Consider the following 26,630-nt stretch of genomic DNA (forward strand, 5'->3'; position numbering starts at 1 on the left):
TGGTGTATTTGAGTCGTAAATTAAAAAATTGTAGAGCAAAATTTTCAGAAACTGCAAACTTTGAATTTTAAAATAAAAAAATATACGATTTTGAAAGATATTCTGATTCGCTGCTTTAAGAGTTTCATTACAGCACTGCTTTTCAATTGTTTCCGAAACTCCTTAAAGCACTGTTTTGTGTTGGTACTCATGTCAATTGTTGTCAAAATAATAAGATTCATCCAATAGTAAACGCCATTTGATGACAGTTGTCACTTAAATGATGTCACTTAACCGTTCTAAGAAAAAGTCCCTAAATGTAAAATTCATTTTTTCAAAAAAATGGTAAAAGCAGAAGGACACACGTTTCATAAGACAGTTTGTCGCATTTGTCTGTAATAAGTTTTGACGATTCCACGCTTATCATCTTATCAGCTTTTATACTGATTACAATTACAATTATTACAGTCCCATTTTTATCACACACATTATTCTAGAAAAAGTAAATAAATATTTCAGAACAATTCATTTAACAAGTTTAATGAGATTTGTACTTTGAACCAACTAAAAATAATTATAACCCACTTAGGTATTTTCTCATGGACGCAACTACATAACACTTTTTTATAAAGACTGTTATTTGAGGTAAATTGTCTAAATCAAGGAATGATTAAAAAAATCAATATTTATGTTTGCTGCTAAATTCTATGTATGCGAAGAGCCTGACTCAGCATCTTTTAAAAATTGTAAGAGACAATAAAAAGAATGTGCATAGATTATGATAACAGGCGACGTATAATAAATAAAATTTCCAAGTGAAGTGGATACTTAGGAGGAAATTGAACTCACTCTATGATAACATTTTTAAAGGTACCGCCCGTAGTAACCGATCGTGACATGGCTAAAAATCTGCATCTGAGACAGATGTGGTCCAAATTTACGGAGTTTAAAATAAGTAAATTGTCGCTATGCCCTTTAAAAATCAGTCATAAATTATCCCACTTGCTAATGAACGGTAATTAATTTATTAGGTAATAAATGGTAAGGCGTGTTCATGCTGCGAATTTTCAATTTCACAAGTAAATAGGTCATTAATTGTTATGTTATCAGGTTGGTAATGGCAATTTTCTTATTGATATTTAAATGTGAGTGTAGGCGCCACAAGGTTGTGGCACGAGTCCGGAGAATTTTAATATAATCGATCAGTACCGACGGAAATACAGCGGGAACCACTCCAGCACTACTTTGTCTTATCATGCAAATTAATGCATAGAAAATATAATCGCGCATTAATGATTACGAAGATCGAAACAAAACGAATAAATTGGAAAATTACGCGTCTTTGACTGTGATTAATCGATAGTGCTTGCAAGGGTAAGTGGTGACATTTGCTAAATTTTTTACGCATTGATTTATTTTAGGCACTTTCTCTCCTCAACCATGACGGTAGTGTATGATTTGCGCAAACTAAAATCAAGAAGGTACAGTGATTAGTTTTTAATAGAGGTTTTGATAGGATTATAAAAATGCTTAAACTTATCTCGTTTATTGTACTCTTAAAATTATTGTCGCACCTAATTGTAATTAGTTCATCCTCAGTTGTGTTGCGTCGCACGCCAAAACTCTTCTCATCGACATTGAACTAATCTTTTCCATTGTTACTTTATTGGTCACCGCATTACATAATAATAAACTTGACGGCGATTACTCACGATGATCAATAAGTAAGTGTTACGATTTTCCATGTCAAGATCACTTTTTTCCCTTCCAGACTACGAAAACCCTACAAGTACTTCGCTTTCTTCATCACCGCCGTTGTTGTCCTTGCCATAATCGCCGTAATTATCTACTTCCTTGTCAAAAACCAATCTGACTCTGCACGAATTCCTCGAGGAGCTGTGGTCACCAACGGCCACACTTGCGCTCAGATTGGAGCCTCCATTCTCAACAATGGTGGTACCGCTGTGGAAGCTGCCATCGCCGCTCTCTTCTGCGAAGGAGTCTCCATGCCTCAGAGTATGGGTTTAGGAGGAGGATTTCTCATGACGATCTACGATAAAGAAAAAGGAAAAGCAATAGCGTTGAATGCTCGCGAAACGGCACCGGCGAACGCGAATGAAACCATGTTTGGAGATTTGAATCAATCGACGAAGGGAGGTTTGGCGGTGGCGGTACCGGGAGAATTGAAAGGGTACTGGGAGGCGTACCAAAGGTACGGGAATGTTACTCCATGGAAGGATTTGGTGCAACCAACTATTGATTTGTGCTTGGAAGGGATTTTGGTGACGGAGTACTTGGCGAAGTTGATTTCGGGCGAGGAGGAGAAGATCAAGACGGACCCCGGACTTAGGTATTTTACTGTTTTTAAGTTAGGTAGCATTTTAATTTTTTTAAAGAATTCTTGGGTAATCGGTACTAGATTAGAAATATCACGTCAATTACACGATTATTGTATAGGTATTAGTAGATAAGTTCGTTTTCAGGGTCAAGCTTGAAACACTTATACATATACAGGATGAACTAAAAAAAGTACAGTGATGGTAAAACAATATCAGCCAGAGTTTATAATTCTGTTCGAAAATATTGAAATTATTTAAATTATTCGAAGTCTATCAGAATGACCACAAAAATCGTTTAGATAAAATACTAACGTGCTCGCCTTTATTGTGCCTTTTTTAACTTCTGCAAGACGCAAAAAAAATCTAAAAATTCCATTTCTTGTACTAAAATTTGGTAGTTAAGTACAAGAGATAAACAAGTCTAAAGTAGTAACGCCGGCAAATTCCACTGTTTTAGAATCAAAATTGTCAATGTTATGAAATTTACCTAGTATAAAAAAAATTAAAATTTTTAGATTGTTCTGTGGAAAAAAATTCTAAAAAATCTATTTCTCATCCTATAATTTTGTAATTTAGTACAGTTATTAAACTAGTCGAAAGTAATAACTCCTACAGATTCTTCTGATTTAGAACAAAAATTCCCAAAGTTATGACATTTATTTTAAAAAATTTACAGATTGTTCCGTGGAAAAGAATTCTAAAAAATCCATTTTCATATAATTTTGTAAATTTACTATAAAAAATTGATAATATTTAAGTAGTAAAACCGAAAAATATTGTTTTATAATCAAAGTTCCAAAAGTTGTCGAATTTAATAGAAAACAGTTGAATTTTTTTGTATGTCTAGCAAATGAAAATTTCTAAAAATTGACATTCTTGTCCTAAAATTTTGTATCTCGGCACAGGTTGTAATAACGCCTCCAAATTCTAAAGTTTTAGAATCAAAACTATCAAAGTTATGAAATTTAGTATAAAAAAATTGGAAATATTTAGATTGCTCCATTGATAAAATTTCTAAAAATTCCATTTCTTGCCATATAATTTTGTAATTCAGTACATATGATAAACAAGTCCAAAGTAGTAAAACCGTCAAATTCTACTATATTAGAATAAAAATTTTCAAAGTTACGAAATTTAATAGAAAACCTGTTAAATTTTTTGTCCGTCTAGCAAATGAAAATTTCTAAAAATTCACCTTCTTGTTCTAAAATTGTGTAACTCGGCACATGTATTAAACTAGTTCGAAGTAATAACGCCTTCAAATTCTAAAGTTTTAGAATCAAAACTATCAAATTTATGAAATTTAGTATAAAAAATTTGTAAATTTTTAGATTGTATCATTGAGAAAGTTTTTTAAAATTTTATTTCTTGACTTATAATTTTGTGATTTATTAGTACAGGAGATTAAAAGTCTAAAGTAGGAAAACCACCAAATTCTACTATTTTAGAATCAAAATTTCCAAATTTACGGAATTTAATAGAAAACAGTTGAATTTTTTTATACGTCTAACAAATGGAAATTTCTAAAAACTCACATTCTTGTGCTAAAATTTTGTAACTCGGCACATGTATTAAACTAGTCGAAAGTAATAAGTGTAATAACGCCTCCAAATTCTAGAGTTCTAGAATAAAAACTCAAAGTTATGAAATTTAGTATAAAAAAATGGAAAGTTTAACAGATTGTTGCATTGATAAAATTTCTAAAAATTCCTTTTCTTTCCATATAATTTTGTAATTTAGTACAGGAGATCAACAAGTTTAAAGTAGTAACGCCGTCTAATTTCACTGTTTTAGAATCAAAATTGCCAATACAGAGTGTCCCATTGCATATAAATTTACGAAAACTTAAACTCGTCATTAGATTTTGAATTAGAGAAATTTAAAGTTAAATTATTATTACAAGCAAGAATATTCCACGTTATCAGTTTTAGCAGCATTTTTACCACACAATAAAAATAATTGTTTTCAGATAAAAACAGCACGAAGTATTTCTTTAACAGACTTATTTTTAACATTATCGCCGTTGGTATTTATGAACAATTAGCTAACAGTTTTTATACCAAGGTCGTAGATAATTTTTTTATTACATTTTGATAATACATAATTAGAACGTGCATTTTCAGCGAAACGTTCATCGATCCGAAAACCGGAAAAGCCTATCTTGAGGGCCAATACATAAAACGTCCCAAGCTCGCCAAAACCCTCCAACTAGTAGCAGAGAAAGGCGCCGACGTCCTGTACAACGGAGAACTAACCGAAGGCTTTGTGAAAGATATCCGAGACCACGGTGGGATTATCAGCGCCGAAGACTTAAAAAGTTACACGTACTTTTATCAATCATCATTGTTATTTCTCTTTACATCCTCAATTCCAGAGTGGAATGGCAGACTCCGGTTACTATAAATCTTTCGTCCAACCGTGTGATGTACACGAGTCCCCTTCCAGGTTCTGGAGTTATCTTAGGTTTTATCATGAACATCCTGAACGGTTTCTTGGATAACAGTCAACCTAACTCAATTTCCAACTGGCAGAGAATCATTGAGAGCTTTAAATTCGGGTACGGGAAACGAACGGAACTGGGAGATTCGAAATTTGTTGACATTGGAGGTGTAAGTGTTCAAACCCCGCGTTCAAATCTCACTCTTTTTCCAGTTAGTCGTTAATCTCACATCACCGGACTACGCGGCACAAATAAGATCACAGATCACCGACACTCAAACTTTCCAAGACCCGGAACATTACGGGGCTAAGACAGTACAACCGGAAGATCACGGAACAGCTCATGTTTCTGTTTTAGCACCCAATGGCGACGCTGTTTCCGTCACCAGTACCATCAATCTCTAGTAATATTTCAGACGATGTGATCACTGAAATTAAGGGTGTGTTTCAGTTTTGGGGCTGGATTTATGTCCAGTAGCACCGGAATCATTTTAAACGACGAAATGGACGACTTCTCGTCTCCTAATATAAACAATAGCTTCGGAATGCCTCCTTCAGTGGCTAATTATATAAAACCAGGAAAACGCCCGTTGTCTTCGATGTGCCCTTCTATAATTATCGCCGACGATGGCGACGTAGAACTGGTGATTGGAGCTGCTGGTGGTACTAAAATTACAACATCCGTGGCACAGGTGAGGGAATATTCGCGTCTTCACTCACTGATTCGTTGGTTTCAGATTACGATTAAAAATCTTTGGTTCAATGTTTCAATACAAGAAGCGGTGAACAGTAGGCGCCTCCATCACCAACTCTTCCCGATGTTAATTCAGTTTGAACATCCTTTCTCAAATGTAAGATTTGTTAAATTTGGTTTTTATTCTATTTTTTTGTATTCAGGATATGAACTTTGTGAATGCTCTACATGGAATTGGACACGAATTTGATATAACAGTAAATACAGGATTTTCGGCTGTGACTTCAATCTCAAGACAAGGAGGTGTTTTGAGGACCGCCACGGATAAGAGGAGATCAGGAGATAGCACAGTTGTTTATTAGTACGACGTACCAATATTTATTAGTTGATTTATTTATTATCTTAAATTAAGTGCAATTAAAGAGTTTTTATTTTTCGGTTTTAGTTAATTTAGTTAAATTTAAGATAACGCCCGTCAAATAAAAAGGTAGAAAAATAACAACGAAGAAGAAAATTGGACCAGAAGATTTTAGGATTACCAAAGTTTTTCATCATTTTCGGTTTAATTCCTCAACTTCGGTAGTTCCTTTGTTTAGTTTAGTGAATAGAAAAGACCAAAAAATACCCAATAATATTAATTATGGACGACCAAAAAAACCCAACACTCAAAAAACATTTAATCTCTTCATTTTAACTACATATTTACAAAACACATAAATAAGATTGCTATTAAACTAGCAGAATTAAATGAACTAAATCCCGCGTCCTCAAAATTTAGTTCTCTCTTCATGAACTTCCTCTTTGTTTGGTAATTTTCCTGCATCTTCACTACTCCTTTTATTTTCACCATAATCATTCCAGTCCTGAATTTCCCCAGATGCAAAAATAATATAGAAAATTGCCGACGCCACGTAAATACAAGAAGAAATAATGAAAACGATCCTCCACAACGACTTGTCAGTCTCGTCATAAACTATAACTTGTACGGCCAAAGGAGCAATGATTGAAAAAATATTTGAAGATCCATTTGTGATTCCCATCAATACTCCGGCGTGGTTCGGAGCCAAATCGATGTGGTTGACTTGGAATCCGCAGAAAACTGCCGCGTTGATGCCGACAACTATAATGAGCAGAACGACGGATAATGTGGTTTGATCGGTAGGCACGTAGCCCAAAACGACTAGAGCTATGGCTGGACCACACGTTCCGACAGTGTTGAAAATTTTTCGTACTGTTCCTCTTGATAAAATCTTGTTGTTGATGAGGTAGTCTGAAAGGGGGCCAAACACGAAGCACAGTATCCACAGTGCTAAATAAGGAGCCGCCGACAGTAAACTATTCTGTAAAAACTCTTATAAAACGTGTTAACTTCATTGTTAAAACCTACAGATTTCATGTCGAATTTCATAATCTTGTCCATGTAGTTTGGAATTTCGGTTAACAGAGTTGCGTAGCCCCAATTTTGTCCGAAATTTCCAACAATAATGGCCCACATGGGCAAAGAAGTGAAAATCGCTTTCCAAGGAGTTGGGATAAGTTTATGCTCTTCTTGTCCCAACGAAGATTCAATATAGTTTCGTTCTTCTTCCGAAATCCCTTTGTGCTCTGCTGGTGAATTGGATCCCAGGAAAATCCAAAGAGCCACCCAAAACAACCCCAAGCTGCCAAAGAAATAAAAACTAATGGGCCATCCGCCCCAACTTGCTGATATCATCCCTGTAATGGGCATACCAATCATGGTACCAAAAGACGAACCTGAGTAAAATTAATCAGTAAAAAAGCACCTTCAATTGTACTTTACCGGAAAAAACAAATGTCCCCATTCGAGATCTTTCAGGGGTAGGTGCCCATTTCCCCAAAATGTTGTGCGCAGAAGGATAAATAAACCCCTGGAATAATCCTTGAATTACTCTGATTCCCATAACTCCTTTTGATCCTAAATTCTCAGCTACCACGGGAGTTACCATGCAAGCGATGGCGTTTACGGTCATTGCTATTACAAGAAACCATCGAGGACCGTAGTTTTTTCCTAGTTGACCTGCGAAGACTTGGAGGACGACGTAGCCCCAGAAAAACGACGAGAGGACCACACTTTTGTCGTCCCAATTGTACGTCTATAAAGATGACAATTATTTTTAGAGCCTGCAGGAAGTGGACTTACAGGAATATCTGGATTTGATGTAGTCGTGTTGTCGTTCATGGCTACTATGGCCACGGAGAGATTCACTCTCATGGAGTACGCAATGGAAAGGAGGAGAAAGCAGAGGATGACTTGAGTGTGGCGGCAGCCGTACCAAGCGTCTAAAAATGATAAAAAAAAAATGAGAAAATATTCTTAATATACAGGGTGTCCCAGAACTCGCGCCCCAGAGAAAAAGGGCTTATGGAGGCAAAAATTCTGAACCAAAATTTCGAAACTATAATTTTTTAACTCAAAAAATAACCGAGATAAGACAAAAAAACTGTAGCCAATCCTGAAGCTGAACAGAATTTGAAAATTGGTAACTATGGACACATACTATCATCCATTGGTCAGATGAACATTAGACTCTCGTTGCCTAGGAAATTGGGATGGCCTTTTACTCCACTTCTCGAATAAGCTTTTGGGATTGGTTGTTAACTTTTTATCAGTTCTTGAATACTATTAAACTTAGTCAATTTTTGTTTTGAAATTTACCATCTGTATTGCTGTCGGCACCCTCCCTTGCTCTATGGGGCGCGAGTTCTGGGACACCCTGTGTTTTGTATAATATACAACATTTTATCTACGACGGCTCACGTCTAAAAAATGCAAAATTCTTGTGCAATTGACAGTCAAATATCAACAAAATGAGTGTAATAAAAAATAAGTGATGTAATGTAGTCCAATTACGTCACTAGTTGTATAATGAGTTTATCATATCACACACTTTTTCATTACCCAACAAGAATATACTAATGGTAATTAAGAAGACATTTTTCTGGCCAGAGCGTTATTATTTCCTGAGATTTGAAGGATCGAAGCAAATCTTTATCTACTTGAAATTTAATTTCTCAGTTCGGAAGCCGACTACATAATAAAAGGTTCTCAAGCTAGTGATAAAAAAAAACTCATTAGGCAACAAAATGAGTGAAATAATTCCTCACTGTTGTTATTTACGAACCAAAACCCCGAAAATAAATCTTCCATAATTACAAAAATGTTTCTCTTATCTTGATCTGAATTAAGTACTTCACGTGTAATTCATCTATTATTGTTTATTATTTTTTCAGTTTACATTTACGTATCTGATAACACAACCTCCAGTCTCCTTGTATTCAAAAATCGTATTGTACTGTAATCGTCCTCTCGTGAAGCCCTAATTCCCCGTTTTTTTTAATACAACAAGATTAATCGCTGTAATACTTCATAGCGCATTAAAATCGGCTTAATATTAAATAACTGATTGATAAGAAAAAATCTCATCTTTATCTTGTCAATCACAATGAAAAATCTCGTACGATCACGTCTTTTCCAAATGACTGAACGATGTTAATTGGAATTTATTAGATGGAAATTGATAAGATTTATTATTAATTTTTAATTGTAAGATAATTACCTGAGAATTTTAAAAGTTATCATAAGAGCACTTAAGAAAATTAAAAAAAAACTCTGGCCCCCAAAGAACTGAAGAGTTGAGAATGAAGCTCAAATTGTCTGATAAGAAGATAAATCAGAGTATTCAAAATACTGCAATGTGAATGATAATATGAACTCTATAAAAACTAAGGTCAACGATCATAAATCTTTTTATATTCTGCAGAGGCCATTGAATTAACATCAAACTACGAAGTCAAAGAAAAAGTGCCACCTCAACACGATTAAATTTGCTAGACACGTTCAGGTGGAACCTCCATAAATTTTTGACCTCGCTAAACAAGTTTTGATAACAACATTTTTAGTATTCTTGTCTAACCTAAAACTGACCTGGTGCTTTAACTTCTTCATGGTGTCTAGCTTCTTCGAGCTGAACTTCATTTTTGTTTTTTTCTGTCATATTTCGTAGTGTAATAAGTTAGTTGTTATCACTGAATAACATAAACCATCATTATTTTATTTTGTGTGGTGGCGATTAGAACAACACCGATGTACTGCTTCCGATAATAACAAAAATTCTTTATATAGTGAGGAGAGTTGGAAAAGTTCCGATGCGATCTCAAAAATTTGATAGGAAAAATAAGTGTCTATTGTTGAGGTAGTGGTCTTATCGCAGAACACGTTTTTACTAATTTACTATAATTGTAAGGAAAAAAGTTGTGGCTAACTCGTAATTAAAAAATTGTTTTTTGATACGACGTAATTTTACTCTAATTATGAAGTATTGATCGGATATAATAAGCACATGGTTATCTAAACTAGAATGTGTCCAGAGTATTTCGTAATTATTACCTATTATTGTTATTTTCCAGCGCTTCACATCATACATATAAAAGAAAGTAAATAACAAATGTGCATCCCTGCGGACCTTGCTTTTGTCAAGTTTGAATTTCTGCACATTCTAACGGTTTCTTTGTGCAATAATTTCAAAAAAAATGTAAATAATAAATCATAATAGAGCCAGAATAAGACTGTAAGCTGAAATTCATCATAATCAGATTAAAATAGACATAAACAAAAAAAAGAGATGTCAGGGATGTCCAAAATTCTCTGATTAACAGCCAAAGATGATTTTCTAGCTTTTAGAAATGTTAACTTGTTTTTTATTTATTTTCTTGTAAATTGAATCTTTAGACAAATAAAATTACCCTAAGAAAATACTGTCTGTACCTCTTGAATAACAAAGATATTGAACTGGAAAGTCTTAGGTGGGCCACGTCTAAACGTCGTAAAAGCTTTGAAACTTTCGATTTCTGTCTGGTTCAAGTTCAATAAAAATTGATCTCAAAGAACGGAGGACCTGAAAAAAAAACTACAAATCTGAAAACCTAAAAACAGTCAAAGATTTACATTACATTACATTTTCAGAATTTGACAAACGATAAAAATAGAAGCTCGCAAATACGACATTTCCAAAAATTTGGCTGAGAAGAATTTGAGTACCTGGAAGAATCTGAAATTTTTAAAATCTAAGAATACAATGTAACATGTAATAATAATGTGGTGTATTATAGATAAAGTGCAGATAAGCATTGCTATATTATCACTATTATCACTTTTGCTCACCTGATTCCTAAATAATGTTCTGATTTAGTAGAGCAGAAAAATATTAAGAGACATTTACTTCTAAGCCTTCAAAATTTCACTTCATCCTATTTCACTAACTAAAAAGACACTTAATAAAGTCAGAAAAACGCCTTTCAAATAGAAGCATTATTGTTAAAAATCAATTTAAAAAATTTAGTTTTCAAATTTTCTCTAAAATACGATTTATTTATCCACAATTAACATTTAAATCGACTTTTTCTCGCACGTCTAGATTGTTTTAACTAACATTTTTCCATTAATGAAACGAAAGGCACATTTTTTGTGGCATTTAATTCGTCCAGTCTTCATTGCAAACAAACAGGGAAATGGGGAAGACGAGAAAATAAGAATTACGGGAAGAAAACTACATAAAAAGTCAAATTAATAAGAGGCAAGAAAATACAGAAAAGCACCGAAATTTTCAACACAAAAACAAACACTTCACTTCGAGTTTGTGTTCGTCACTTCTGATTACACTTTTACAAGTATGATCTACAGATTTTTACTTCCAAATTTATTATAATTTGTTGAATTTCTTGTCAATATAAACCCAAATTCGCCGAAATTGTCTTATTAACTAGTAAAAATATAAAAGGAGTTCAAATTCCTAGTAGCTCTTCGCGTTGCTTTTAACTTTTCTTAGTATTATACAAGTTTAGTTTAGCTTTGTTGTGTTCCGAGAACTATAAGATAAACAGACTTTTGGTTAGTTACTTTTCCTTCGAATCTTCATTCAGCGTTAATATTTGTGCAGATAACAGAGCGACTAGTGATTCATTGTGCCGAACGCAAAAAAAGCAAAACACAAAAGTATACAATTCGAGAAAAACGAAGTTAAAAATAACAAATAATACTACTGACAAAAATGAAGATAAAACACAATCTGAGAGGAACTTATTGGACGGACCAAGTAAGTTCACAGGAAGTCTCATTAAAAGTTGCAATTGAGTATTTTGAAACTTGACTATTTAAAATTCAGACGACCTAAACTCTAAATGTTTCCGTCACTACGACATCAAAAAATCTACTTACTTTGAAACTTGAGCCTTTCCTTTGGATAACTACGTCCACCCAACTGATGATTTTCTAGAAGCCTAAAATTACCTACAAGTACATAGTCCCAGAAAATACCACAATTATCACACCCATGCCCTCTAGCAATATTTTTATTATTTATTATTTTTTACAAGATAATTTAGTTGCTGGCACGCTACGTTCTTGTAAATAACACCCTCCAAGGGGTGAGTTAGCCAACCACCAAGCTAGGAACGCCCCGTATTGTGTCATCGAAGATCCTCCCCACAGCACAGAGTGAATCAGTATTTTATAAGCGGGATATCGGATGCGTGTTTGATGCTGAAGCAGTGAGTTTCGAGAATTTGTGGATTATGTATGCAAACATCTTTAATTCACACATTTTTTTCGACCTGCAGCAAAATGGGTTAAGGTAGGACTTCTCAGATTATCTTCACAATTACATGAATAAGATTATTTTGATGTACTGGAAACCCGATTATCCGGAACACGTATTTCTTTCCGGAATGGAAACAGTCCTGGCCGAAAAGTCCGATTAAAAGGGTTTCAATAGTAGTCCAACAAACATTTGAAACTTACCCTTCTCCTTCCACACCGCAACTATTTTTTGTTTCAAATCAAACTTTGCAACTTCTTTTTCCAATGACTATTCTGGAAACTACAATTAATTTTGCTTGAATCAATAACTCCAACCACTGCAATTGATTTTAACTGTCTGATCACCCACTCTCACTCCTAATCGTCGAAGCACACGTGGGAACATTGAGCACGTAGTTTTCCCGGCGTTTTGTTGAACCGAAGAAGTAAAAATTACGACGCAAGCAAAATCGATTTTTCTGCTGTTTCATGAAATGTGCGTCTTTGCTGATTAAGAAGTGTTGTAATTGAATATTTATAAATCGCTAGTGGTGAAACAGTGTGAGTGACCGGAATAAAAAATTGCACGGCCGCAGAAAAGAAGTTGAAAAAGTGGGCTTTAGTTTAAATGTGGTTCTGTCCCCCAAAATTTGCATGTAAGTGATATTTTTTACGTTTAGATAAAAATAGAAGCGTAGTTTTCTAATTGCACAGTTCTTCATTAAAATTAAGTTGCGAAAATTGGTGGAGGCGCCACTTCTTTAAGTCGTTTTCTGATTCTGCATTGAATTTTTGAAGAAGAATATTCTTTCGAATTATCTAATCCCGCTGATTTCTTTTTAAGCGGTTCTATTTTTTCTGGTTTCATTCTTTTTTGTCGTCTTCGCCATTTGTACTTCCACCATGTTTTCCACATTTCCATGCTCTTCGAATATTTAGATCGTGATTATCGAATTATTAACATTTTAGTACTACTTTTTAACATAAAAAAATTCAGTTGGACAAAATATCTGTTGATCTTAATTTTCTATTCCATTTAAACACACATCTCGAGCCTTCCACGCCGCCATAAGTTGCGTGATCCATGTAGGGTGAAGGGCGAACTTATGGCGCCCTTTAATTAACCAGAACTATGCCCTAAGACTCTTCCGAGTCGAGCTCAGGTTAGTAACCTAACAGAAATGAAAAATTAATTGGCAGCAAAATTATGCAAATCGAACTCTAAATAATAATTAAGAATGAAAACTTAAAATCGATAAAAGTCCCCACTGCAATTATAACTTGCAAAAAGTGTAGCGTCTGACTCAACTTTTTTTTATTGAAGTGCCTTAATAATGCAGTCGTCTTGTTTTCGTCCTTTTTGATCCGGCGTGATACCGACTGTTTTACATCTTATTAGGGTGGAAAGTTAAATGATTTTAAATTACGTGTTGGGTACATTTATTAGGGATGTGTAATTATAGTATAGGCAATAGACACGGTTCTGCAGGGGTTGTGGACATCAATCGATGTCTCCCTTCAAAGACATGAAAAGAGATTCGTAATTGTTGTTCTTGCGACGAGGGAAGAATTATTGTGTGTAATGAAAAGTGAATTTCATTCAAACCGGCGCGCACTTGTAATCTTGGTTGCCTATAAATGCAATACGAAATAATTTATTATAAACATTGCAATTTTCGCTTTTTTTTCGTAAAAATTATGATGACGGCACTGTAGATATACTATTTAAAAAATTATGATGCAGACTAGAAAACAACTAGTTGCGTTTGGTGTGGGGGTGTGGCGGCGCACGAATTTACCCTCCCTTGTGAAGGTCCGCCTTCCTTCACTTATGACCTACGACAAAAAGAACGGAAATAAAGCTTCTGAATGATTAAAATTCTATAAATGATTTAAGAATATTTTCTAGCATGTGTAGGGTAAGATAAGTCTGGCTAAGCTACAACTTTACTTACACAAGTGATTTAAATGGATGTCGATGCACAACTAAACTAGCTCCGGTGTCTGTTTCTCCACTGCTGCTGGTGGAAAAGGGAAAGAGTTTGCTGCAGTTGTGCAAAAGATTGATTTATTAAAGTTTGCTCTCAATTATTCTGAGAAAATTGTGTTTTAATATTCAAATTTTTGAAATAAATCCGCTGCTGCTGTGAGAAGACATTTTACTTCGAAACCAAATCACAGTACCAAAAATTAAAAAAAAAGTAGAAATTTTATTTGATAATAAAAAAACAGGTAACTTGCTCTGGTAATTAATAAATTGAAATTCAAATTCAATCTGCTTCAGGCAATCTTTGTCACGCCAGTTAAAAATAGAAATAATTAGGACTCACGCCTGCATAGTTACATTTCCGTATTTTTCTTACAATTTCTTGCAAAAAGTTAGTCGTTTAATAACAATAACATTGATGAAGTGTTTCAAAACTGGAGCTAAAAACTGTTTCAACATGTTATTACTTCGCAGACAAAGGTTTGAATTTCGAAAATTGATACGGCTATAAAAAAGCATCAAAAATCTGTCAAAATGCCCTCCTCTTGTCTGCAACATATCAGGATTCAGAGATATTCTTAAAAATAATTGTTTTAAGTATACAAAAAAAATACTTTTTTCGTTTTGCTCAAAAATATACAAAGGGATAAATTTGTAAATAATTATTGTGGTGTAAAGTAAATTAAATAGGCTTTCTAAAAAAGTATAGCACTCGTGGCTAGGATCAATGGATTTTTATAATATTTTAGAAATACCACTGACCTCTCCAAAAATATCACCGTCAATTTTTTTAAAATACATTTTTCCTATTACTTCTCAATCCTTTTATCAATTTTTTATTGCGATATTTCATTGAAAAAGACTGACTTTGTGTTTCTGGCCCATTATCAAACGCATTATTACCTCTTTCTATGAGACAAAGATCAATGGGGAAATTTTCAGGTAAAATAAAATTGCTGAGAATTTTTGCTAATTTCATAAAAAAATTAATGCGAATATTATTAAACTATTGTTGAAATAAATATTGTGTCAATTGTATGAAAGCTAGACAGATGGTTAACATATCCTGTCTTGCTCAGAATTTCATGAAGAATATTGTTTATGTTTACAATTTTTTTGATTGAAGTGATGATAAAGACGATGAACTCTCGAAGTGACTCTGCAAGGGGTCAGCAACCGAACAAATCCACAAAACGAAAACTCTTTTTAAAATGGTTGTTCATGTTAAAAAAATATCCAGGTGTTGTCAGGTTAACCATAAACAAACAAAAATTTTGTTGTCAGAATTACTTCAACCGAATAAATCTGAATGATCCGAAATTAGTGCCTTGTCAAAGTGAAAGTGACGTAAGCGATCGGGTAAGATATTTTTTTCTGCCATAAAGAACTTCCAAGAGTCCTGAATTCGAATCTCCTTGATATTTCGAAGCGAAAATCTCCATAAGAACGGTCTTTTAGAGTCTGTGTTGGCTTGACAGTCGCAACATAATTTATTAACCTTAACAGGCAGCTGTTGGGGTGGTAAAAAAAGACTTTTTTCTAGATTTTGGATGGTTGAATTTGTTCGTCCAGATTTTAGGGTTTGAGTTGTATAAAGTTAGGTGCACCAGTTTTTTTCATAATTTTGCTTTCATTGTTATTCAAGTGCAGTAAAAATTACGTAGGATCCGTTTTTTGTCTATTTTGTCGATGGAATCGATGGTATTGATATCTAAGATTTTATGTCCGCGGTCAAGCCGATCAGGGACGTTCCGTGCAAAAAAGTTGACCATGGTTCTTCAGTTAAAAATATCGGTGCGCCACTGCAGAAGACGTCGTCGTCTTTCTGTGCGAACTTATTACACTACTCGTAGTAGATAGGAAGTCGCGGCTTAGATAGTCCGAACTGCTTTCCGGTCAAAACGGACAGCGCAAAAGCCTACGAAAATGTCCATCTTTCTGTGTGCCACTCGAAAATGATTGAAAAGCCTTTTTCTACGTGACAACATCCAAAATAAAGCGGACTCAAATTTTCGTTGCATTTTGGCTTGACTTTTTAGATGGTTTCCAGCAAACTTTTTTGCCTCGCCGTAATATCCTTGATGTCAGCCCAGACACTCCTAACTTTGATTTGTTGAGGTCATTGAAAATTCTTCCTTTTATTTTGAAACAAATTGTCGGTTTTTCAATTTTGGAAGATAAAAACTGTTTGCCTTATTAGATACAGAATAAATACTGGAAAAATCAACATGTAAATTATATAATCAGCTATGATAACAATGATTTTATTTGTTTACTAAAATAGAAAAGTCTAGTTAGATATCTTACTTAAAACCAGCCTCTACATCCGTTTAGTTGTAGTTCTTGTTCCCTGTGCTTCTATGATGTCTTCTGGTAGTTCAGGTAGGAAGAAAATCCTTTTCCATTCTGCCCTGCGCGTAACTCCCTTGTTTGCTGCAAAATTTATGGGTGTTACCAGTATGCTCTGCCCATTCCAGTCTTCATATTGTTACAAATCTCACATTGATAGCTCCTCCAGAAAAATCACAATAAGATACAATAGTGGTAAATAATGGTGTATAAAATTTTATACATACAATACAAAGACCTAAGAACTGTCTGTAGTCATAGTGGTTGATTAAATACTACAAATAGAATATTCTATGGTATCCAAAAAGCAGAAAGGTCCAAAGGTTATCATGTTATGTATACACTTCACATCTTCCGCAAATCATGGTATGCAAATACACTATCGATAAGGTGAAGTTCATTGTAAAAATATGCCTTTGACATGATAACTTGTTTAAATTTTGAAGAAATTCGTTATAGAATAATATCCACGAACGAATGCCAATGACGGTTCTCATGATAGAATGAATACCAAACATGAAATGAATGTTTTCTAAAAATGATTTGTTTTATATTCTACTACGGATAAGTGAAATTTAATAACTTACAAGAATGTGAAGGTTGATGCTGATCCTGATAATGTGATTTTAATTAAAACTAAATATGTGTATAGATGTGGCAATGATAATGATTTGACTTAAGACGTCCCACCATCGACCTAATCGTTCTATTTCTTCCCTAGCCACCAGCTTCTCCTGTTTCCATTGCCTCTATGGTCATATTTATTGGACAGTTGGCTCCGTTTCGCCTCGTAAGTACCTGAAACCCTTAGAGGGCTACACATCATTACCTTCTGTGAGAGCCCTTTCTGTCCTTTCTGTCCTTCCAGGTCATTGAAATGTTACCAACCCAATATTGTGCAACTAACAACAAGTCAGAATTATTCAATAAGCGTTATAACATCAACCTTTGTGGTATCGATACCGCTTCGAGTTCATACCCTTAAAATTTTAAGAAAAGTTCCCAGAAACGGGGGCGGAACGATTGATGCATGCCCAAACGACACAATTTATGGGTCTGTGACACTTGAAAAGTAAAGATCTGGAAATATATCAGTTGGAGTGTTTATTTTAGTCACTCTCGAAAGATGTGTTGAAGAAGGAAATGTTTTAGTTATCGCTGAGTCACGTTTTGGTATGCGTGATATGATTGTAATTATAATTAATTTGTCGATTATTGAACACTTCTGTTTAATATGCACTAATTAAGTTCAGAATTATAATTAGACGATAATGAACAATGAGTATTAGTGATATTTGCATTCAAACTTGTTGAATCACAAAAATTAAGTTTCATATAAAAAAACACGCGCAAAAATAACATTTTTGGGATTCGCACCAGTCCGATAAGTATCATTTTAATGACCCAACGTCTTTGTAGATCAGTCACTTCTTTGAAAACTGCAATAACTCTCAAACTAATCACACTCTTCTTAGAAAAATTCAAATTCGGAAAGATCTAAACTGCAGGTGGTGTCTTAAGCCGGATTAGGATCGGGTGCACGTTCTGATGTTTCTGTCTGGCGATAAGGCCCCAAATAGCATGTTATGAATGGTAATTTTTGGAACTTGCCGTAATTTTACGTCGAAAAATACTCAGTGAAGTATTTTCGAGACGTGCTTAGAAAGATTAGAGTACCATAAAATTAGGGTATGACGGATACCTTAGACGGCCCCATTGAAAGATTTTTTCTTTACACGCCCTTTGAAGATAACACTAATCATTACTAATTAAAACATGTTCCACGTGGGCTTTCTCTAGTCAAAAAATGGCTTAAGAAACAAGTTTGCATTTTTACCCACATGTCTAATTTTTTCCCACAAAAACATGAATATGAACAAAAAACGTTTTAGTATAAAAAGTTAAAATGGAAGCCAGGCAGTTTAAGGAAATTTGGCTCGTGTACTTAGTGCCCGTTAAAGTGGTAAGTTTCTAATTATTCAAAGTTAGGGTATTTCTAATTGTCCCGACACGGCTTTTAAAGTTGACAGGCGTGAAATAGGGTCTTTAAGGGTGTGTGAACGAGATTTGGCAGGAAGCTCGGGTGGAAGGTGAAGGTGAAGGTTCAAATGATAAAATCCATCTTGGCTAGACATTTTTATTTTGATGTTTTGTGTGTTTTATCCTAGGGGAAATTGTAATGAACCATAAATAAACTAACGTGGGCGGCACCGGTCTCAAGTTTACTCTTTGTTTCCTAAAAATATTCGGTTATGACCATAAAAAGGCAATTCAAAATTTATTGAACTCGTTTTGTCACGTACTTGTAATAATAATACCCCTCCTAATTTCATGATTGTTCCAGCTGAGCAAAATGAAGAAACTCGAAGAATTCCATGAACTCGTACTTGATGGATTCATTCTAAAACTACCCAAGGTATGTTTAATATCATTGTTACTTAAATTAGAATGATTTTGAGCACTTATTAAAAATGCCACACAAACTTCTGAAAGTTTTTCTTCATTACGCTCAAGTTCAACCACACACCGTGGTGTACAATTGCTGTTCTAAGAGCCGACCAACGTCTCAATTTTTGCACATTCAGCTGGATCACATAACTTGATCATTCCCGTTTTCCACCACTTTTTCTCCTATCAGCAGGCAGGTAGCGGCATCACTTCCAGACCTTGAAACATTAAAACCAGCCACGTGCTTTTTACTTCCTTCGGCAGTTCTCGCCGTTCCTTCGTCTAAAAGCTCTTCTTCCGATTGGTCATTGGACCGCTTTTTTTCACGGATATTAGTGCGTAGTCCCACGTTAGTGTTGTTGTTTTAAGTGTCAGTTTAAAATGAGTGGCAACAAGAAAAATAAGGTACGAATATGATTGTTATTATATGGTTAGTCTGCGAAATATTCAACTGCGTAGATCAGAGCTTCTTTCATAAGTAATCTATCCGCCGCATTTGTTGATAAGAGTTTCCGCAACGGCGGCAGATTGTTTAAATAATCCGCGTGTTGCATTATTTCCGTTATAACAGAGGAGACAGTATTCTTGTAAGGTGATTGATAAGAACTTCGACGGTGGAAATGGTAAGCCGCTTTGATTCTTTCAGAGTAAAAAGTTTATTTACGCGGGCTTATGACCGAAATATTGGAGCTCTTATTTATTTATTCGTTTGATTGAATTATCATTATGAGCAAAATAAGTTTATTCTTCGGGTTTAGGTCCACTTTGACAGTTTTTTTGTTTATTTATTGCAATCTTAATTAACTTGGCAATTTTTAAGAGACAAGGTTGGCATCATTGCCCCCCAGAATTTGACATTTCGCTATTTTGACATGAAATTTACTGTGTATTAAAGTTACGTGATTAATTGTTGGAAGTTCTACGTGAAGTGAAATTTTTCTTCGATATTGCTTGAAAATGGTAACAAAATAATTTAATTTAGACACATGACATTGTGACAGGGCTTATGTACACGATCGTCTCTTGTACCCCCTCAAAAAACGTATCAACGGGGGCTTTGGTGTGGCTGCCAATTTGACGTATGACAATTTCAATTTTTTAATTAAATTCGCATTTACATAAACGTCATATCTGCACATTTATATCTCTCAGTTATACCAGGTATTGTGACGTTGCATTCTTCAATTATCAAAGTCAAAACTTGAGAATACTCATTAATTCATTACTCATTGCTTCGAATGAAATATGTACAGTTCGAAAAAAGGTCATCCTCAAATAACGTTAAAGTTTCATGTCATGTCTTTGATTGAAGGACCTCAACATTGCCAGTTTTTAATCAAAGACACGCAAGATTTTGCGCCCGGGGAACCCGAATCTGTCGTTTCCATGTTCTTCGCTCGTTTTTGTAAGAAACAGAGGTAATAAAAAGTATTTAGGAGAATAATCGTAAAGTTAGCAACAACCACCCTATAGTGGTCTGGTGTCCAGATGTGGGGTATTGTGGCGGCCTCGCCTGTCATGCCAGGTTGCAATTTATGTGGGGACACCTGCTGAACAAAGGGAAAATGAATACATTACTTTGTTTAGACGTGAGACCAAAAACGCCATTCGAGACAAAACAAAATCGTTTTTTTAACCACAGAGTTGAAAGAGTTTTCACAAATGTGTTTAGCGTTGGGTGTTTCAAAAACACGGAGACGGTATAATAATAATAAACAGTCAACACATATCAGTTATCTTATCACCATTTAACATGTGTGGTATAAATTATGAAATTTATCTAATTTTAAGCTTAGTTGCCTTTTTTATAAGTGATTTTTAGTTAATTATCTATTGCGTAGATATCATAGTTCAAAGATTAGTCCAAAAGTTCCATCAACTATAGATATAGAATAAATAGCATCAACACTTTTCCCACATATCATTAACATTTTGGTCACAAACGGAAAAATTAGATATCGCACTCGTTAGTTAACTATACCTCTCGTACGTAATATCTGAAATAAACCGCTTGTACCATAAATTACTATTTTTTAACTATTATTTGAGGAGTTATTTTTCAAAACTCAGTAAATCCAATTTTGACTGACAGTGGGTTTGATGTGAATTTGAGAATATTTTGGGTAAATCTAACAATGTGTATATTTTGTTGTCATAGAGATGTAACATTTACTTCTAGGGAGTAATAAAGCGTTTTACTTGATAGGAGAAAAGTGGCCTGTAACTTATTTGAGATCAGCAACGTTCGTAGTCTTTGACAAAGTTTTTATAGCGCCAAAAAAAACGCAGTTACCCTTAGCAGCGAGGATTATAGCGCAAATAGCCACCACTTATGTGAACAACCAAGCCAATGACTTTTTTCGCATCTGTTATCACTGTTATTACGTGAAAATTGAGCCATATTGGATAAACGGTTGTATGGCATACGTGAGTCATAAAATATTAACTACTCGAGGTATTAAACTATACCTTTCGCTATGTAATTATCTAAAATAACCCACTTATATCATAAATAAGTATTATATGTCCTGGGATAGTCGGGCCCCGTAGAGGTCCTGTTTGAAGGGTTGCAGCGTAATTGTACAGTTGCTGCACTTGCGCAACTGACCGTGACAACAACCAATTTGTTGTAAAATCTTCAAAAACATCAAGGGTAATAAAAACGCAGAATTTTGAATAAAAAACGAGTCGGCTAGGTAAGCCCTACCAACATTATTTTATAACAGTTTAATGTTCCGTCTATTCGATCACAATGATAAGCTCTATTCTAGAATTTTGAGACAGGAAGCTGCGGCTGATAACGTAAACTCGCGGCTTGTAACCCTGTGGCCTTGTCCACTCAGCCCCCCACTTCAACAAAATGCAATTAATAAATAAACATGCTCCGGGTCTGCTGTAACAGCCGGAGGACACTCTTGCCTGATCACTCTTCAGTTCTTCAGTGGCTGAGTGGGTATCTAGTGGTGCGTTGTCCTCACCAGTGAAATTTTCTTTTTTTATTAAAAAAAAAATAAGTGGAATGTGTTAGGAAAGATATCGAGTGTCTTAATTTTCATACAATTATAAAAAAAGTGCTTTTTGAATCACAAAATAAGTTGGGAAATGTTGGTTTTGGATGCCACCAAACCGGTTTATCTCTCAGGTATTTTAATTGAGTAACAGAGAATCCCAGGGATAGCCTTAAATAAGATTTGTGCATTTGAACAAAATTCATTCATTACAAAATAACTATAAGGTTTTTTTATATTTTATGATTTTTTCGAAGCTCTCATGGTAAGGATCATATTATTACATACCTGCTTAAGTAGGGTCAGGGAAGTAATTGAAAGTGGCCCTGAAAGTCTTGGCCTCACTCACTTCTGGTTGTTTCAAAAGTCTGAAAAGTTCAAGAGTTAAATATTATGTACAGTTTTCATTTGTTCAATTATTTTTTATTGTTGTGTTTTTTTAAGACCTAACATTAAGTATCGTTGACGAATTAAACTGCGCCCTTGGACGTGTTTGCCCCGGCTTTCCCCAACTTATTTAATGAAAAAAAACTGATTTATAATCTTGTTTTTGCAATAATCGCATTCTTTTGGTGCACTCGATATTTTTACTAACCCCCATGAACCCACGAATTTAATAGCTACCTTTTAGAATACTTATTTATCAGTGGATAAACTTCAATCGCAAGGACCTTCCGAAAAGGAAGCACTATAATTTTGTATTAGTCATGAAATTTTAACAGTACCAAAAGTGAACTTTCTCTAGATCTAAAAGGTCAAACCGGTTTCGATTATTTGAGTTTTTTAGGACTCATTTCTTCATACAGTTTCAATACAAACCAACAAGATGGTTAAAAAGGTAAGCTGCACTCAAGGAAACCGAACTGATTTATATGCAGACGCCGCAATGCGTTTATCACCAATATTTTTTTCGCTGACAAAGGTAACGATTTGTTGACGAGCATTTAAATATTTCACCTCGTTGAAAGTTAACGATGTCCTTCTTCGTGTCTGTGCTTTGAATTTACCTTCTTCCCTTCCTGATGATCGCATACTTATAAGATTTTTAAATTCTTTTCAGTGGCAAACTGAGCCGTTTACCGAAAATACTCTGCGACAGTTAGAAGAAGAGCCAAAAGTGCTAATACAACACAGGTAATTGTTAACCACGGATTTTACTTGTTCAATAAAATTTTTATTGTTTGTCCATCTCTTCTGTCTTTTCCACATAAAAACAAATCGTTTTGTTTCAGGCTCTCGTCCAAAGACTACAACGTCCCGGACATTTCTAACGTCGCGAATTACGAAGAATGTCTGTCAAGTGAAGACATTTACATTACTAAAAAGCCGAAGACGAACTGGAAAAACAGTTACGATGACGGCAAAGACATCGAAGGGGAGTTGAGTAGAATGTTTGAAAATGAACCGAAACAAATTCCACTTACTCCGAAGAAAACACAGAAAAATCGGAAACGAAACTTTTTGATTCGGTTGTTTGGGAGTCCGTTAGACGATATCAATCCCAAGAAAATCAAATCTCTGAAGTTTCAAAAAGTCGAAGGAAGGCGCCTTAGCCTTCCAGTCTCCATAGATATTGACCATATTTTACCCGTGAAAGTAGCACAGAAGCGGAGGAGCGAACCCGATGCGTGCACTTCTCCAAAGAAAGTTCAAAAGCTAATAGTTCCTTTGAACGGTTCAATAGAGGAATTGCGCGTAGAGTACGATCGCGTTTGTAATTTAGTCATCCCTCCAGTATTTAGAGAAGTAGGAAGACTTTTGTATTCTCAAAACGATCTAGAAGTGGCAGTTATCAGTCCCACACCAACAACTGAAAGGAGTAAAAGTGCCAAACAAACCATGCAAAGTCCTTTTATAGATCTGACGGAAGACGGGGATGATGTCTACGTCCCCAGTCAACTGCACCTTATTAAGACAGACCAAGAAACGTTTTCAAGCGAACAAGCCAACGTGCCGGTTTCCACCATTCCTGGTCCGGTGAGTCCGGCGGAACCAACACAAGCGGAGGGGGTGGTTGGTCAAAGCTCCCAAAGACCTCCCCCCATGACCAAGCTTCATATAGGAGGGTTAGAAATTACCCCCGTCCAGCACCCCTGCCAGAATCACAACCAAAACCAGAAACCACAGAACGCTCAATCGATGACTATACAGAAAATTCAACCAGTCCAGAAACCAGAAAGTGGAGTCCAAGCGATGATTGATAAATACAGATATATGCGCCAGTATGGTGTTGGACAAGTTACCAACCACCCACCGAACCATGAGGAGAAAATGGACAGTCATATTCAACCCAGCTCGGTGGTGCATTGGAAAACTACCCCCATCTGTGACACACAATGTCAGATTCCTCCTCAACCCCCAGTGTACAACGTGCAACCGTGGCAGAACTACCCCGCCAAGAACCCGCTTCAGCCTCTCCCTAACTTATCAAGACTTTATCAAACCGCTCCAGTGATGGAGTATGAATTAATAACCAACCTGGCCTGTGCGCAGAAGATTTTTCCGCATGTCTTCGGCGTGGTGTCCTGGAGGATGCACGCAATCTCATACCACGAAAAAACGAAGAAATTCTCTCTGCCTGGCGCAAAGGACATCGAGACCAAATTAAACGAATATTGTCAACAATTCAATGAAATGTTCGGTGTGAATATGGTCAAAGATCTATCCACAGTGGATGTCCACGAGTTTTCGATTTTCGAAATTTTGACCATCGTAGCCAAAGCATTGACAGCGTATCAAGTTACGCTGGGTGTCTATAGGGTTTGTCATATTCTTAACCTGTTGGTGACTCCAGCGAGGTCTCACTGCACAAGCCCTTTCTTAAAAAGATTCTACAATACAATCAAATTATCCTGTGAGAAATTGGCAGAGAAGACCACAAAAGGTAAGTCTCCAACAGTCCACACTCTGAAAATAACGCGTTTTTGCAGTGCCCATCTTCACCACTCTTCAATTAAAATGCCTGGAGATGCAAATCCAATCCTATCTTCTAATTGAACAATGGTTGAAGAAAAACCCGATTAAACCAGTGGCCAAGCGGCAGTATAAGAAAAAGGCGACACAACCAAATATCAAGATCCTTCAAAACACTTTAATACGCAACACTGGTCAAACTGTTCTAAAGGCGTCGCTTTCAACCACAAAGATTGTGCAATCTTCACCTCTGCGAGCAATCAGAGTGCATAACTATACTGAACCAACCAACATTGAACCAGTCCAACCACTTGTGGTGCCACCTCAACCTAGTAGAGAAGCGGTTCCACCACCGACCAGAAACGGGTTCATGGAAGCGGTTATTACAAAACTGCTTTCCAGTTCGGACCCAAGCGTGGAAAAGGTACCACAACCCACTACCACCAGCGAAGCGGTACCGAGGAATGGTTTTACTTTCGCAACGAACATTTCGGAACCAACTAGCGAAGAACCGGTTATTTCAAACCCTACTGTTACATCAATGGATGATGATCAACAGAACGTACCTGAAGAACTAAAAACCGAAGAGTGCAATGTAGATGTAGAAATAAAATCCAACGATGAGAACGAAGTAACGAGCACCATAAAGAACGGCGACGACGAAATCGTTGACTTGACTTGGATCGACGATGTCGACGAAGTTGAGATCTTCGAGGATATGATAGAAACCAAATCCTTTCCGTTTAAGATCGAAAACACGTGGGGAAATGACCAGGAGGTCGTTGAAAGAGAGGTACGTTAGACACTGATTGTTACTTTTTCGCTGAAATTGTGTTTCAGGTGGTTTCGCCCAGTGACAGTGGCGTGGGGAGTCCCCCATCACAAATTTGTCAGGTTCGTCTATTTTCGCATTTCGTACTTTTTTTTCTATTTTGTTGGTTTTAGAACGATGACAGCTTCAAGTGTTTGTGTGGAAATAAAGCTTCTTATGTGTGTGCATGCAATTCGTCGATGTATTGTAGTAGAGCCTGCCAAGTACGTATTCACGAATAATTAGAGAACGAATATTTTATTCTTTGTTTTAGGAGAAAGACTGGGTGTACCACCAAAAGTTGTGCCAGAAAATGAAATCCTAGTTTAGACGGATTTCGCGATATTTTACAAGATACAGTATTAATAATAATTTAATTGGTTGGTTGAAAGTTTGTTTGCTAGTTCGTATGTGTTGTTGTTTATTGCCAAATTATAGCGACATTTGTTGAGTTTTTTTTTATATTTTTATAACACTCGCCGAAGTTTCTTAAGTTAAATAAATATTTGCAATAAAATGTGGTTCCGATTTCTCCATTTCTTTGTTATTTACATGGTGGCTCACATTCAAGGCGACAATCTACTGGGGGGAAATAAATACAAAGCGCCCTCAAACGATAAAAATTTTTGAATTTCTGTTTTTTGAACGGCACTCCTAAACTATTTGACTTCCCAATTTGAGATTTAACCAGTTGATAGATCTCTAGCTGCTCTTTCGATTGATGTATAACTCAAAGGTATTAAACGTTATTTTGCCCCCCAAAGCTCGCTAAAAATGAGTTCCAAAAGACCCACCGATGACAGATTTATGTCAATATCTCGTTTATTTGTGACGCAAACTTAAGTTGCAGATTTCAAATTCCACGTACGACAACAAATAATCGAACTAGTCGATTTTTATTTTCGAAATTTTCAGCTAGGTCTCCTCGAATATAAATATACTTTTTTCACTCACTGCATCGCTCCACCACAAATCGCCTTTGCTTGAAAGACTTCCAAAGCCTAAACTGGCTCTCGCAATCTTCAAAGAACATCTCTTCTTTGTCCCACAGAATATCGTGTTGTCCAT

At 35.6% G+C, this 26,630-nt stretch overlaps 3 protein-coding genes and 2 long non-coding RNA genes across 11 annotated transcripts; 2 read left to right on the top strand and 3 right to left on the bottom strand.

Moving 5' to 3' along the window:
- The first annotated feature begins 1,165 nt into the window (after positions 1 to 1,165).
- On the top strand, positions 1,166 to 5,888 carry LOC148171382 (glutathione hydrolase 1 proenzyme-like). Of its 2 annotated transcripts, XM_088041245.1 has the most exons (9): positions 1,166 to 1,353; positions 1,401 to 1,460; positions 1,751 to 2,329; positions 4,442 to 4,642; positions 4,693 to 4,927; positions 4,971 to 5,161; positions 5,209 to 5,449; positions 5,495 to 5,608; positions 5,655 to 5,888. In XM_088041245.1, exons 2-9 carry the CDS (start codon positions 1,420 to 1,422, stop codon positions 5,811 to 5,813), a joined length of 1,761 nt encoding a protein of 586 aa, XP_087897371.1. In that variant the 5' UTR covers positions 1,166 to 1,353; positions 1,401 to 1,419; the 3' UTR covers positions 5,814 to 5,888. The 2 variants fall into 2 exon arrangements, with proteins under 2 accessions (XP_087897371.1, XP_087897372.1); XM_088041246.1 differs by lacking the exons at positions 1,166 to 1,353; positions 1,401 to 1,460 and adding an exon at positions 1,532 to 1,703.
- A 225-nt stretch (positions 5,889 to 6,113) lies between these two features.
- LOC148171383 (putative inorganic phosphate cotransporter) lies at positions 6,114 to 10,368 on the bottom strand. Of its 2 annotated transcripts, none has more exons than XM_088041248.1 (5): positions 10,238 to 10,368; positions 7,613 to 7,752; positions 7,253 to 7,565; positions 6,839 to 7,206; positions 6,114 to 6,791 (listed from the first exon to the last, which is right to left on the bottom strand). In XM_088041248.1, the coding sequence occupies exons 2-5, from the start codon at positions 7,682 to 7,684 to the stop codon at positions 6,219 to 6,221; spliced, it is 1,326 nt and encodes a 441-aa protein (XP_087897374.1). In that variant the 5' UTR covers positions 7,685 to 7,752; positions 10,238 to 10,368; the 3' UTR covers positions 6,114 to 6,218. The 2 variants fall into 2 exon arrangements, with proteins under 2 accessions (XP_087897374.1, XP_087897373.1); XM_088041247.1 differs by lacking the exon at positions 10,238 to 10,368 and adding an exon at positions 9,398 to 9,573.
- LOC148171384 (uncharacterized) lies at positions 10,262 to 10,744 on the bottom strand. 2 transcript variants are annotated; one of them, XR_015770395.1, is made up of 2 exons: positions 10,428 to 10,744; positions 10,262 to 10,367 (listed from the first exon to the last, which is right to left on the bottom strand). It is a non-coding gene; the product is annotated as an uncharacterized LOC148171384 (long non-coding RNA). The 2 variants fall into 2 exon arrangements; XR_015770396.1 differs by having other exon boundaries at positions 10,280 to 10,367; positions 10,423 to 10,744.
- A 1,021-nt stretch (positions 10,745 to 11,765) lies between these two features.
- On the bottom strand, positions 11,766 to 12,718 carry LOC148171385 (uncharacterized). Its single transcript, XR_015770413.1, has 3 exons — positions 12,269 to 12,718; positions 12,133 to 12,207; positions 11,766 to 12,081 (listed from the first exon to the last, which is right to left on the bottom strand). It is a non-coding gene; the product is annotated as an uncharacterized LOC148171385 (long non-coding RNA).
- Positions 12,719 to 18,729: 6,011 nt separating this feature from the next.
- LOC148171386 (uncharacterized) lies at positions 18,730 to 26,083 on the top strand. Of its 4 annotated transcripts, XM_088041543.1 has the most exons (8): positions 21,713 to 21,793; positions 22,470 to 22,676; positions 22,899 to 22,972; positions 23,071 to 24,722; positions 24,769 to 25,544; positions 25,592 to 25,645; positions 25,697 to 25,786; positions 25,837 to 26,083. In XM_088041543.1, the coding sequence occupies exons 2-8, from the start codon at positions 22,665 to 22,667 to the stop codon at positions 25,885 to 25,887; spliced, it is 2,709 nt and encodes a 902-aa protein (XP_087897669.1). In that variant the 5' UTR covers positions 21,713 to 21,793; positions 22,470 to 22,664; the 3' UTR covers positions 25,888 to 26,083. The 4 variants fall into 4 exon arrangements, with proteins under 4 accessions (XP_087897666.1, XP_087897668.1, XP_087897667.1 ...); XM_088041540.1 differs by lacking the exons at positions 21,713 to 21,793; positions 22,470 to 22,676 and adding an exon at positions 18,730 to 18,798; XM_088041542.1 differs by having other exon boundaries at positions 21,711 to 22,676.
- The last annotated feature ends 547 nt before the right edge of the window (positions 26,084 to 26,630 follow it).

Source organism: Gnatocerus cornutus, chromosome 7 (genome assembly GCF_029298725.1).
Source record: "Gnatocerus cornutus isolate USDA-ARS CGAHR chromosome 7, icGnaCorn1.1, whole genome shotgun sequence".
Lineage (NCBI taxonomy): Eukaryota > Metazoa > Arthropoda > Insecta > Coleoptera > Tenebrionidae > Gnatocerus > Gnatocerus cornutus.